At 41.1% G+C, this 15,173-nt stretch overlaps 1 protein-coding gene across 1 annotated transcript in view; it reads right to left on the minus strand.

Moving 5' to 3' along the window:
* The window catches only part of SLC35F1 (solute carrier family 35 member F1), a 185,441-nt gene that overhangs the window by 18,901 nt on the left and 151,367 nt on the right, over nt 1-15,173 (minus strand). Inside the window, exons 4-6 of the mRNA XM_081905468.1 lie at nt 7,512-7,671; nt 5,851-6,007; nt 2,375-2,427 (exon numbers count right to left, since the gene is read on the minus strand). Of these exons, the coding sequence (XP_081761594.1) occupies nt 2,375-2,427; nt 5,851-6,007; nt 7,512-7,671 (370 nt within the window). The remainder of the gene's footprint in view (nt 1-2,374; nt 2,428-5,850; nt 6,008-7,511; nt 7,672-15,173) is intronic.

Consider the following 15,173-nt stretch of genomic DNA (forward strand, 5'->3'; position numbering starts at 1 on the left):
CACACTTTACAGCCAGCCAACAATGAGAATGATGTCTGTATAATTAGCAATATTTGCTACAAAATCGTTGCTTGTTGTTTCAATATGAAATCTATCTCAACATGGACAACATGGTGCCTTCCAGATGTGGTTGCACTCAAACTCTCATCAGACCTAGACAGCATGGCCAACAATCCAGAGGGCATCCCTGAGGCTTCTTTGTCTCCTTTTCTAGTTGTAAAACAGGGGTGGGGACCCTTTAGAGCTCAAGGGCTGCATTTTCTTCTGGACAACCTTCCAGGTCCCACACGCCAATGGTAGGTGGGGGCAGAGCAACTATTGCAAAGTTTACTTGTTCACCATAGATTAGTTTCCACACAGACTTGCCTTGTACACTGCTCTTTGTCTTCCATCCCAGAAAGCAAGAAGCATTATCAGAGTTCAAGGCAAAAAGAACCCCAGAGAAATGCAAAGCAGGATTGGTTAGGGCTGCGGCCAGGCAGAGAAACCGGGAGAGAGGTGATAGACCCCATTTGGTCTCCAGGTCAGAGTTTCCCCATCGCTGCCATGGGATAGTACAGTAGTATGAACAAACCTGTCCCAATGCCTGTTTTGGTGAGGCAGATGCTTTTGCAAAAGAAAAAGGGGATCCTGAGAGAAACTGCTTTTGATGAGAGAATGATTTGGGGGGGATTACTGGAGCCACATGGTTTCTGGCTGAGATACCTCGACTGCTGCTGCTGTCAACTTAGCCAATAAATTTGTAAATTCACACCACAAAACACCCTTTCTTCCCCCTCTCACTAAAAGGGAAATGAGCCCCAGAAGGCTCTTAAAACACTCCACTGCTTGAAGAAAGAGCACGACCATCCTTTATATTGATTTGTTGCTTAGTTTCTGAGCCACACTGTCAAAACTACTAAGACTTCTTGTGGCAGAGCTTCATGGCAGATGTGCCTCTCTCTATTAAGGTTTTGCAATAATTAGAGGAAATGATGAGAGAAAGCCCAAGGGGAGCAACGGTTTACCATGTAGCTTATTATAACGCCACTGCTCAGGGATTCCCTCTGTCACTAGTTGACTCTGACTGCTTTTTAACCTGCTGCTTTTGATATTCATTTTGTAAGTAGGTTGAACAGGGAGTTGCTGATGCATTATCAGCACATTATTCTGCTTTTTGTTATAGGAGCACATTGGTGCTCAACTTGCCATTTGACGCTAGCCAGCATCCATATCTTCCTCTTAGATCATTCTGTCATTAGAAATAGGAAATCCCATCTTTATTGGAAGCATTGCACCTGAATGTCGATTCTTACGCGGAAAATTGTTTGCTTAGCAGTGCAGTGCCTTTCCCCATAAATTAGTTCCTCTCATTCAGTTAAGTGCAGAAATGAAATCCAGTACAAATTTCATAGTGTGTGACACCTTCAATAGTGGAGACACTGCTCATGCGCCGTCTTGTTTTCTTTGAAGCAATTCTAGGTTTACGACAGAAGTAAGATTTTGAGCAACTCAGATATCTAATGCTGGCTTTGTTTTCCTTCCTCTCATTGGCGGTGGCTGTGAAATGCTGCCTTTTCAAGTTAGCTTTTGGAACACTCCATCTTTTAATCTTTTAATGGAATTGTGATGCTTATACTTTATCGGATTTTTATTTTGCATTACACTTATACCCCACTTTTTCTTTCCTTTTATTTTATCCTTGCAATAGCCTGTGAGATAGGTTAGGCTGAGAGACAGTGACTGGCCCAAGGTCCCCCAGTGAGCTTCATGGCTTAGTAGTCTTCCAGTTCCTATTATGACACACTAAGCACTACACCACACTGGCTCTAATGGGCCATCATGCACTAATAGGTGGATAAGAGGAAAAACTGTAGATCCAGGGAGCCAGTAGTCCATGGGACTGGCCTGGCGAACCCAAGGAATGCCCCCCCCTCTGGTTATGCAATGCAGTCACTTTCTCTTGAGCTAGCTGGAAACACTGGCCTAGGGCTCAGCCCTCATCTTCCCAGCATGAAAGTGTAAACAGGCTTCAGAATATCCTGTGCACCTCAGTCACTCCCTTCCGTCGAACTGACTGGCAGGAGCAAGCAGGTGAAGTGCAAAGGAGAAAACTCTTCTAAAGTTTCTGTTGCTATCCAGTGGTGGCGAGGGGCATTAAATTGCCCTTTGGCCATTTCACAGCTCAAATGGAAAAGAGTCCATGTTTCCAAGCCCTACAGTGCTTGCTCAATTCCAAACACTACTCCCTGTGAAGAGAATGTTACTAGGCATCTTGTTTCCAGTCTTGGGCAGGATGTTACAAACGCTGCCTGTTCAACAACTCAAGCACACATCCAAAACATCGGTTCTTTTTTTCAACAGCAACCACTAAAGCGATAAGTTGCGCTCTTACCTATTTGCCAATCCCAGGGAACTTTTAACAACTCCTTGTGTTCCATTATGGCACTGAAAAAGAAGAAGAAGAAAAGTAAAGGTAAAAATTCATGATGGGAACTCACATTATTTCCAATTAGCTCCCGAAATGAAGACAAATAACTGAGGTTTAGAAATAGATTTGGGAGAACTCCTGCACAGGTTAAATGCTGTCAGGTCTGTTTAGTCAGCTCTGTCTTTATTCCTGCACATCTCTCAGTTTGAAAGGTAAATGGCACAGTAATAAGAGTCACTAACACACCAATGAGAGCTGTTTTAATGAAAATGGGCTATCTGCCTAAAGCTGCATATCCACACTGTATGATATACCGGCAACTATTCAGTGTATTAATATTTTTTGGAGCTAGCAAATAAAATATTAATGATGCATTTGTGTGCATTATATTCTCTTTTAAGCTCATCTGTAGCCAATAAAAATCCCAATAAATCACAGGCAAGAACTGACTGACCACACAGGGATGAATACCATGGAAGAGACATAGCATAATGCAAGGGTTCATCAGAACTGATGAAGCTGAGATGCGGTCAAGATTTCTCAGTGTACACCATATTTTGATAAGTTCATTAACACTAATGTAAAGTTGATCATAAGTCCTTCTATCAGGGAGACTTGCTTGGGACTAAGTTCCAGTGAACTCAGTGGCAACTTCTTTCTAGCCAACATGAATAGGATTAAATTGTGTTTCTAAAGGCTTGACAATCAGATGTTTTAGAAGATAATAGGCAATTTCTGCATATCTCCATTGTTACTGCCTAATTTGCCTAATTTACCAACAGTGGGTATTTCCATGCAAGTAAGCTAGCCCTGAAAACTGGGCGTCTCCGTTGCCCTAAGACCCATGAGGCAGTATATAAATTCAATTAATAATAAATAAATAAATAAAGTAGCATTAACATCACACAGAGGCAGAATGACACCCAAGTTCCTGGGTGAAGGACTGAGCCTGTGGCTTATTTTGGGAACAAAGAAAGCAGACAGCTCACATGTGTAGTGCTTGGGTGGGGGGAATATATTGCAATGTGCATTTTGTGGCTCTGTTTTTGTATGTGCATTTGACGATAAGTGATCTAAAAAACTGTTGCCATCTTGAAAAAATAGACGGGGTGAAATTGGTCAAAAGTCGAAGTGAAGCATTATGTATAGAGAGGTGTGAGAAGGACCCAGCAACAGCTGAGCACTAAATAGGTTTTAAAGCAGGAGAGCTTAGTATAAGAAGAATTCTTGGTGGTAGCAAATGTCTGGAGCAAATTGTTTCAAAGTACTGGCCAAGCTAAGAGGATAATCTGTTGTAAAAAGGAGAAGGTGGCCCCACGGCATCATTTTCCCTTTCATACTGTGCTATCTGGCATTAAAACATATGCATATGGTGCTGTGGAGGTGGAAGATATATTAAATGTTACGTATTGAACCCAAGTTTCCTACTATCCTTGCTGGGTTAATTCAGTTCAGCACCAAAAATCCATATCGTTTTCCTACAGATGCTGGGAGAAAAGAGACAAACAGATGTATGTCTCATACATATTTATATATGCAGGATAATCTCATCATTTTATGTAAAGCATTAGATTAACAATACATCAGCAACAAATACAGCATAATTTTTATCCTGCTTCTCAGGATGAAGCTACCAAGAAAAAAGATTAAGCTGGAGGCAATGAAATCCTTTGGATTTGCCAATAAAATTCATCTTCCTCACACTAGTTTTTGCATAAAATATCTATTTTCCCCCAATCTGTTATTACCATGTAGAATTGTCTCAAGACAATGCCCAGACCAGATTCCATTTGATTCTAATCTTTCCTGGAAGTGAAAATAATCAGAATGGCAACTAATTTAGCAACATAATTCAGTGATGACTTGTACATTTTAATGATAAATTCCCTTGTCAGTCAAACTTTTAAAGCTGTCATTGTGCATGCATCCTCAGAAATCCTTGCCATTGAGCACAGGAGGTATTTATGCCAGGAAAAGACTCGTAATTGCTGATACACAGTAGCCAGCTTTCCTTGAGGAGTGAGTTTTTCTTAATATGAAGTAGCATTCTATGATGCTCCCCTCCTGTCTGACTCTTAAGTGGCAAAGTTCACTAATGACTAAAGCACATTGCCTTTTCAGCATGTCTGAGCTGTGTACACACTATAAGACACATTGGAGGCACACTTCCCCCCATAAAAAATTCTGGGCACTGTAGTTTGCTGGGAGTTGTAACTCTGTGAAGGAGAAACTACAGTGGCCAGAATTCTGTGAGGGGGAAAATGTGCTTCAATTGCGCTTTAAAGGTGTGGTGTGCACACAGCCTACATCAGTTCCAAGGCTACAGGGATTGCCATTTTGGGCACTTTACTTTCCAAAGCTCGGATCCTATTTTATTTTCTGCAGAAAATATTATTTCTTCAGCTTGACAGGGAAAGCAGAGCATGACGTGCCCTTTGGGGCTGTCTAAGCACAGTATTGCTGCCTGTGGGCCAGTGCAGGTTTTGCAGAGTGCTGATTTAGAACATGACTGAAATCCATTAAGTTGAAATATTAACACTGACCAAGCAGAGGCTCAAGAGAAACAGTGGTAATAAAGAGCCATACTGTGCACAAAACCTGCCCAACCGTAGAAAATAAAAGAATTGGTGTTCCAAATGTGTCAATAACAAGGAAGCTTGTGTTTGGTGGTCCAAAATGTTAAACAAAACACCAGTAAGGTCCCTAATATTCTGAAAGGCTTTGAAAGTCACAATGCATGCATTTAATAATATTAGTTAGGTATTCTTTATTAGTTAATTATTCTTTAGTTAGTTATTCTTTACTCTAGCCAAGCTAGATGTCATTCTTGGTTGCCTATGTATTTTCCATCAAGGAGGACACAGCTGGGAGATGATTTTGAAAAACAACCAAATGGGGAAGGGTGAAGCACAGCCTTCGTCCAGTCTTCAGCTCTCCAACCAGCAGAAGAATAAGGCACACACTGAGCACTAGTGTGGTGTTGTGATTAGAATGTCAGACTGAAACCAGTGAGATGCAGGATTAGATCCCCACACATGAGCCATGAAACATATTTTGGAAAACTCAGTCTCCCTCAGCTAAAATGATGTCATAGGACTGCTGTTGTGAGCATCTTGGAACATTGGTTCATTCATCCCGTTTCTACTCAGCCCAACAGCTCATTTGGCCTTGGGCTTTTATAGTAAGTCACACTCAAACCATACCTTGGTGGGCTACAAACCTCAAGCATTTCTTTTTCATCAGCAAGTATTTTATTTGGAATGTATGACCAGTGGCAGGTGAATGGTTGGAGGACCAGGGGTTTGGGGGCCATTCAACCTCTACAATACACATGAAAGCACATGTGATTGGGAGATTTCCAATGAAACGAAGTGAAGAGATGGTATGGGACTTTCTGGTTTTGTTTCAATAGAAGCAGGCAGCTGCTTTTCCTTACTTACAGTTGAATTCCACTGAAGAAGGAACCAAAGAGTCCAATCATGCCTAGAAACTCCACCCGACTCAGGTTCCGTACGATGTACTCTTCACAAACATTGGAGATGCCGTAGAGAGTGGCTCCACCTAGTACTAGAAGGTCCCCTATAAGTTTATTTTCTCCTAGGAGCACAAAAAGAATATATATATATATATATGAAAAAGCAGATCAAAATCTGCTATCAGAGCTCTCCTTCATCAAATCTCTTTACACTTTTGGAAAGACTTTTGCACCTTTCCTTTGAGGGTAAATTTATCTCTGCATGTTCATTGCACATGCAGGACAGTTACCTCCAAGGAGACACTAAAGGCAAAGCTTTTGCAAAATCTTCAATGCAATGTCGTGAATTCAAAGGTAAGTGGATAGAAAGAAGTTCACAGAAGGAAATATCCATCCCACCTGTTCTCTTCACCTGGCCTTGGCCCTTTGAAAAATCTCTCTAGAGGACCTTCTGAACAATATGGGATGGGGAGCTAAGGGAAGGGGGAATTGCCCGAACTCAGGCAAATCTTAGCTCAGCTTTGAACAATTTCCCCCACTTTCAGCAGTCCCCTACACCTCATCCCATGTTGTTTAGAAAATGGTATTTTGGGGGGGGATCACTGCTATCTACTGGGAAGAAGGGTGGGTGGGAAACTTTTGAGTGGTTTTTAAAATATGGGGTAGCAATCAAAAATCAATCTCCTGCAGGCAGCCCAAAATGACACAAAACTAGCACTTTCCCACAGGACTTTACTCTACCTTTATATACGTGCTGGAGTCACGCAACAATAGTACAGTGTTTGCTTTTGTTGCGTGTTAAATAGTGGTATGAGGGAGCTGTTTGTGTTTTAAGCATTGAGACGTTACGGTAATCTTTGTCTTCAAGTTTCCCCAAATTCACACACACACCAATCTGTTAAAAAAGAGATTCCTCCTGATTTCCTGCCAAATTAGTTAAGCACAACTTACTCCTTGCAAAGTTGCAGGAAAGCCCTGACATGCACTGTATACAGATTGTAGAGTTAAAATGACCACTAGCACATGTGCAGACCAGTATACAGAAGCTGTACATGGCAGTCGCATGCTACACATGACCTTTCAAAAGGTCATCCTGCCTCTATATAGCATTATGGCAATTAAGGGCTTTGTTGGGACCTTAATACAGTGGTTTAAGAACAGTCCTGTTTAAGAACGATTCATTTACAAACCCCTCAAATCTGGAAGTAGTGTCCCAGTTTGCGAACTTTACCTCAGTCTAAGAACGGTGGAAAGGCGCCGGTGGCGGGAGGCCTCATTAGGGAAAGCGCACCTCGGTTTAAGAACGGTTTCGGTTTAAGAACGGACTTCCGGAACGGATTAAGTTCGTAAACCAAGGTACCAGTGTATGTTATTTTAAGAGTCTCATGCGCCATTTGGCCTGGATTCTTTTCCCTGCACATGCAAGGGCACATGTATCAGACAAGCAGATAAATTGAAATAAAAACAGATGCAGTTTGTGTTGGATCTCCCTTTACAAAATCCCCTTCCCAAACTCGTTTTGAGGCTACAAGGAAATCTTGTTTCTGAACTTCTCTGATTGCTGGAGAACAGCATTCCAGGCACAGCATTTCTTTCCTGCATGGAAACATGCATGCAGATCCTTACCTGCCCCTTGCTGCCTTCCAACAAGGACATCGGCTCCTGCCATGCAGCCCATCCCCAGAATGCAGACCACAATGCCAATGAAGTGAACTGCCTTGTACCGAACCAGCAGGAAGAACCAAGATAATAATATCACAACTGGAATCACAAAACAATCTAGGAGCTGTAAGGGTAGTGGGGAGGAAGATTGAGAGAGAGATAAAAAGAAAGAAAGAAAGAGAGAGAACAACAACTTTAAAACAAAGCATTGAGGTGCATATGACTACAAATACAGGCTGCTTCTCAAAACATAAGAGAGTTAAAACAGAAGGAAACAGACAGAAATACTTACCTTAGAAGAAATGTGTTCAAATGGCTCAGGGGCAAAATTCAAGACCCTGCCAGTCTCTTCTTAACCCAACAATGTTGTGATTGAATCTGCTGGGTGCTAACGAGGCTTTTAGGACTGGGCCTCAACTGAAGCCGATGAGCACTTGCAAATGGGGGTCAGCGACCTTGGCAGAAAATATCTGCTTCTTAATAACAGCACCACTTTATCAGTATTGTTGCCATTAAAAAGATTCTGACAATTTCAGTAGCAGAATGGCTGTCAGTTATTTAAACAAATGCTACCACCCACATTGTTATTCCTCTTGCTGCTTCAGTGAGGACTCGGGGTGTGCAACAATAAAATAAAAGGAATAGTTCTAGAAGCATAATTTTAGGGTTAATATCACAAAGTTGGATAACAGCACTGTGTGAGCATGGGTGTATGGAGAGTTAGAAGTAGGTGGTCCAAGAATATAGTCGTAGACAAGAATAAAGGTAGTTTTGTATATTATAGGAAAAACCAAGTAGTACATATATGTGATGGAACCTAAACATTTGTGGCTTTCCTTTTGTACTTTTTTATCCAATACACAATGTGGATACTCAGGAGGAGATGAAGCAGGTAAATCTCCACTTCAAGTATAACCCAGAAATGCTGATATTTCTACTGTTGCTAGTAGCATTACTTACTACTACTGTGAGAACTGCACCTCAAGAATCTACCCATGAAGCTGGATGCTAGCAGCCAAAAAATGAAGCCAGCAAGTGGAGCGTTACCATGAAAGACACTATCTTGAGTCTATTCACCCCCTGCTCAGTTTCTCTATTTCTCTCTCCACACATACACTTACATACACACAGAATCGGCTGTATCCAACCCCGCAGCTCTGCTCTGCAACACACTATGGTGTGCACAACATAAATTCCTTTCCCTCTCCTGTCCCTTCCAGCCACCCCTTCCAGGTACTCTCAGAATCAGCTCTGGAGAGTTGGGAGGTCATCTGCTGCAGATTGCGGCGAACAAGTGGGGGAGGAGAGGAAACTGAAGTCCTGTGGTGAAAGTGGAATGCTGCTAGTGCGCTGTTGGATATGAGCCACAGATAAAATTTCAAGATAAGAGATTCTGACTGAACTGTAGGAATAACTGTTCTGACAGTAAGAGCTATTCAAAACTAGAATGGACTATCTAAAATAGTGGTGGGCTCTCCTTCACTGGAGGTTCCTAAACTGAGGTTGGGTGGCTATCTGCCAGGAATTCTCTAGCTATGATTTCTGCATTGCAAGGGCTTGGACTAAATGACTCCTAGTCCCTTCCAGCTCTACAGTTCTATGATTCTATAGATGCACACCAAGTTGTGGACAAAAGGCTGTATAAGCAGGAAAAAATATTTCTTGTTTCCTTCCTCAAAACCAACCCTCCAACATTATAACTCTAGCAAGTGGTCTTCCTGTGTTCAGTCTGGGCCTTAGAAAGTGGTGTGTGTGAGTGGGTGGGTGGGTGGGTGGGTGCAGAGCAGATTGTTGCTCTTGCCTAACAAACTTGGTTCTAAAAAAGTGGACTTTTGTGGTACGGAAAATGATGAGGAAATGTACTGGATACTGTGGGATAACAGGTAATCTGGCAGTGACTTAGCAGTCCCCAAAAAAGAGCTTTGGACCCAACACTGTAGAATAAGGACCATAGTTAGAGATGTCAACAGGAGATAGGCTCTCTCTGTGTGTTTTGGCAACTGTTCCCCCATTCAGTAGCTAAGTTAAAAACTGTTTCGTCAGAACTCTTTTCCTAACACTTGAGATTTCCAAGAGTAAAAGCTAAGAGTTAAAATAGCCCAGTGGTTAAGAACAGGAGCTATTAGCTGGGTAGTACCCAATTCAATTTTTAACCAACTGATCGTCAGCAAACTGTCTCTCAGGCCTTTGCTTTAAGATAATAATACTGCCTATTTTATGCAGTGGTGTAAAAAATAACTGAAATAAGTTTGTGATATGTTTGATCATTAAAATTCCAACACACATAAGGTTGTGTCCAATGTTAGTCCTACTCAAGAGTAAATCCATTGAAATTAATAAGCACAACTAACTTAGCTCCATTAAGTTCCATGAGTCTACACTAAATAAAACTTAGTTGGGTAAACCTAGACCAATAATTATTATAACAACGATATTAATACCTTTGCTCAGCATAAGAGAACATATACCAGTGCTTATCTAAGAGCTCAGGTTAAAATTCTCAGAGATAAAGCTGGAATTTTCATTTCTATGGGGAGGGAAAAATAATTTATAGCAGAGCAAAGCCAGCTCCCTTCCCTCACACTTGAGCCCTACGCCATCAGACTTCATGAACAGTGTCAGCTTTTGACAGAATAAAAGTATAGTTGGAACCACTGTAGAGTGAATGGAAGCACCATTATGAATAACAAAAATGGCACAGGATATGCCAAGGATGTGAGGGCTCAAGCAGTCCCCGGAAACACAGGGGAGAAGAGAACTACTAATGGAGGAGCTCTGGGCTGGAAGCAGCTTCTGCATTTAAAATAAGAGCATTGATTTAAAAAGGCACACTTAGGCTACTCTGTGGAAAAATAACAAACAAACAAAAATAGCCTCAAGCGTCCCTCACAGCGCATTTCTTAATATATGAGGAAAAAGTTAACAGAAGCTACTAATAGGCATGGCGTAAGAACTGTCTTGCATCTGTACATCTTGAGGTTTTTTTAAAGCCTTTAAAGTTACAAAACCAAGCATATAAAGTACAATAAGCAAACTGTCATTTTTCTGGAACGGTCACATTACGTGGGAAATTATGTTTTCAGTTTAGAAGTACGGCAATTTCATATTTAAAAGAAACGTCCAGCTTCTCATCCCAGAGCCCCAGGAGATATAAACAAGAGAAGTGCATAAACGCTGCATGAAAAACACTGCATTATTACATGTGAACCGAAGAGAAGAAAAATATAATGATCTCGTGTAAGCTCGTGGTATAACATAGAAGTTTTGTCTTTGGCTGTGTGTGAGAGAGAGGGGGTACTCCATATAAACATCTTGTGTTCATCTTACAGAATTATTTGTATCAAATATTTAACATTTACTGACATTTACAGAGACGGTTTGTGGGTACCATAGAGGTGCTGGTGGGCACTCTCAGGAGCACTGCACTGATGACTCCTACTTTATATGTTTCCTCCAGTAAATAACAGCCTTGGAATTTTCCTAATAACCTCCCCACCACAAAATATTAGGGTATAAATCTAACATACAGAGGCAATACCAAACTACTTGCAAATATCCTAGAGTTGATTTTTCAAAATATAATTTTACATTAAACACTGCTGGGGTTTTTTAACATGTAACTTAACTGCAGGGTATAAGACACAACATGTCCATTAACATAATTCAACATACATTTCTAAACATTTATGGAAACATTGTTTTTCTATTTATTCTCTCCAGGGATAGCAAGAAATACTTGTTCATTTGTTCACCTCTTTTGATGCATTTTTTTGCAAAGAAATACTTATATATATATAAAACAGTGCAATCTGTAACCATGAAAAATAATGGAATATTTCCCCATTAACGTCAGTAAGATGTGGAACGCACCCTAGCTATGCAAAAATAAAAGGCTGGTCAGGTCTATTTGCTTTTCAATTAAGCATTATGGAGAAAGAGAACCGGCAAATTATATTAAGCTTTTTCCACCATATGTCACTGCCTGTCCTGCCTAATACAGTCCTCCTCTTCAATAGCTAAATTTAATACGATTAAAACAAGGGTGATATGATTGTTTTACATAGTGGAATGGCTGTTCTGTCTAGCCATTAAGAAACAGCTCATTTAAAGCAATAGAGCTGCTATTGTATTGATTAGGTCTGTGCATAATGCTGTGTATAAAGCTATTCTAAAGGCCTTGTGGCTGCTTTTTATCTTATTAATAGTGTTCATGTCTGGTTACTTAACAGAGCCAAGCTGTTATACAGCAATCTGGCTGACCATTGTAACCCCATGCAAGTGACCTTTTCCTTTGTGAGGATCAGCTATTAAGTGTAAGAAACAGACTGGGGAGGGAGGGAGGAAGGCACATATCTCGCTTCTATGCATAATAGTCCTATAATGAGCACTGAGATGGGGACAGGGGGCGGGGGACAGGTGTCTCATTGCAGATCAATGCTACCAGGACCTTTAGAATTCAGCTTCTGGCAGTTTGGGGAAATAGGAGGGAAGGAAAGTTTCCTGGGCCGTGTCCACTGACAACACTTGTAATGAACACCAAAACCCTCAACACTTCTGTCCCTTTAAAAAACCCCATCTTTACCCAGAAGCTCCCTACTTATCATAGAAGAGTGAGGAAGGCACATCCCAAACATCCTTCCCCCCGAAATACAGTGGCACCTCAGGTTAAGAACTTAATTCGTTCTGGAGGTCCATTCTTAACCTGAAACTGTTATTAACATGAGGTATCACTTTAGCTAATAGGGCCTCCCGCTGCCGCTGCCGCACGATTTCTGTTCTCATCCTGAAGCAAAGTTCTTAACCTGAGGTACTATTTCTGGGTTAGCGGAGTCTGTAACCTAAAGCGTCTGTAACCCGAGGTACTGCTGTACTAAAAAGAGATTATCTTCTCAGCTTCACATTTCACAAAGCCACTTCCCTGATACATGATAAGTATTGTCATCTTGATACACCCCATAATGTTTCCCAGCTGATCACTTCCTCCCCTTACCCATTGTTGGTCCTTGGAAAGCAGTATAAGAATTAAGAGTTTGAGCATGCCTTTATCTTCATTTGCTTGGGAAACTGCTATTGCTCTCCTTCAAGTTGAGTCTCACCCTGGATGAACATCAGCTAAATATAATCTGTCTGTTAAGTTACTGAATGTTCTTTACAAACAGTAGCCTTCTTCATGTGGTCTGACATACGAGTTTAGTAAACATGCAGGGACGGATGCAAGAATGACGATGCTAGCTCAGCCCTCATCATCACTCCCATCATTCTCCAGAAATGGGAGAGCAACCATTTATTACCCTGTACTCACTGAGGCTCTGTTCATGTTTTAGAAAGCTGGGAAATCTTAAATGCACATCTGCTTGAGCACAGGAGGCTCCCCACTTCTGACAGCCACCCTCCAACTTGAGGAGGTGACAAGAATGACAACGGGGAGTGGAGCTAGCATGCTTGCTCTAGAGCCCCATCTCACAACATATTGTCTGAATGCCTGAAGAGGGCTAATATCAAGCTAGAACTACTTGGAAACGGCTGTTCATTTTCCTTTTGATGCAATTCTGCTTTCTCTCACACTGCTTTATCTTGAAATATTAAGAAAAGGCTTGGATTTGAACTCTGGAGTTGATTAAGTGGTTTTCCAACTTGGGAATTTAAATATGGGAATAAAGGGAGTCTGCTAAAATGTGTGTCCCTTCCACGTAAGTAAATTCTGGATCCCACATGTTCGGACTTAGATGGATTGGGGCGGCAGTCAGTTATTGAATTTACAAAGGGTGTGTCTCTATGCCTGTCCTAACCCCACAAGAAAGGTGAGAGAAAGTGACCCTAATTGTTACAACGTTATAAATAAAGATCCAGAAATTTTGGCTGTCATAAGCCACTGCCAAAGGTTTGTGGTTGCTTGGACATTGTTTCTCACTCCTCTGAAGGACGGGGGTCTCATCTTCTCTGAGCACATCCCAAGTGCAGCACAAAAAATTACCCCTGCCTTCTCCCCAGCTCCATGACTGGGGAGAAGGCTGAGGTTTTATCCCATCTGCCGGACACTGATGGACCACTTGTCATGTAGAGCAGAACTGCAGAGCCCTGCTATTCTTTTATTTATTATTACTATCATAATACCATTTGCCATGCAGACATGGAGAGTGGGAAACAGTTGATTAATATGGCTGTATGATTCATCCTGCAAGCCCAGAATACACCCCTATGATGAGGGGTAGAGGGAGAGAAAGGGGACAGAGAGCATGTGGAGCAAAATAACATCTTGCTCTCTGCACTCTCCCCCTATGAGTTTCTAGAAGACCCACCCACACTTGTTTTAATTATTTATACTGCCATCTTCCTCCCCACCACACGGGGTCAGTGCAGTCAGCATCTTAAAGCCTCTGACAGGGATGGGCAAATCTGTCAATTTCGGTTCCCTCAAGTTTTTCATATCCGCCCCCAATCTTATATTCAGTTCTCCACATTTCTGCATCAGTCTGCAATTTATTTATTTTATCAATTTTATATGCTCCCCTTCTTCCAAGGATCACAGGGCAATTTGCAGTATAAATTAACACGTTTTTGTGTGCAGTTTTGCATACAAAATTGTGTATTGCACATTTTTGCAAGCAATTTCTACTTATGCATTGTAGTTTTGTAGGTTAGTTTCACAAATACATTGATTTTTATGCCTACCTTCCCCTTAGTAAATGCATTTTTATAGACACTGGATAACTGCATCACAAAATTTGGATAAGCGTGAATTTTGAAGGATGGCTCTGGTTTTGGTTTCCCTATTTGGTGGGGAAGTGCAAATTTGAATGTGAACTGAAATGATTTCCTACTCCATCTCTATGGACAGTGCTACCTCTTTGTCAGACAAGGTAGGGATGAGGGCAAAAAAGTAGGAATTTGTAAGGTCTCCTTTCCACAGCAGGCCAACCAGATCTGATGCTCTTGAACTTGCCTGTGTATGGGAATGCAGCACCCAACTGGATTATGCACTTCTTCAGATTTTGCAATGCATTTTCACTGTACAAAAATGTGTTTTATATATATATATATATATATATATATATATATATATATATATATGCATATGAAATACAAATTTCACTGGTGACTGCATCAGAGAGTTTGTGTTTTACAGAAACAGCGAAGAAAAATGCATACAATAACACAAATTAATAATAATAATAATAATAATAATAATAATAATAATAATAATACAATGGAATGGAACAGGAAAGGAATGGCAAACAACAGGATGGAATTGGAAGCAATGCTACAGGATGGCATGGAACAGATCTATGATTGAGTGCAAGCGAGACTGAAACTGGATGCAATCAACCCATTCCTAGTAAAAAGTCTCGCCACCGTCTCATCCTTTAGGCTCCATAAGCTCAGCAGAATGTACGCAGAGTCTTAAGTCCCTGGTTCAAAGCAATTCATAAAACATATGCCCATGACCAAGATTGTTCCCAGCATTGCCTCAGATTATTTTATATGCCCTCTTATCCTCTCACACACAAAAGGAGGTGCATTACTGGATAGGCTCTGGAGGCAGGACCTGATTTCTCACACAAGGCAAACTACAAGTGAGATACAAACAGAAGCCTGGAACTATTACAAATGCATTCAGAACAGAAC

This window comes from Podarcis melisellensis, assembly GCF_964234715.1.
Source record: "Podarcis melisellensis genome assembly, chromosome: 3".
In the NCBI taxonomy this organism is placed as follows: domain Eukaryota; kingdom Metazoa; phylum Chordata; class Lepidosauria; order Squamata; family Lacertidae; genus Podarcis; species Podarcis melisellensis.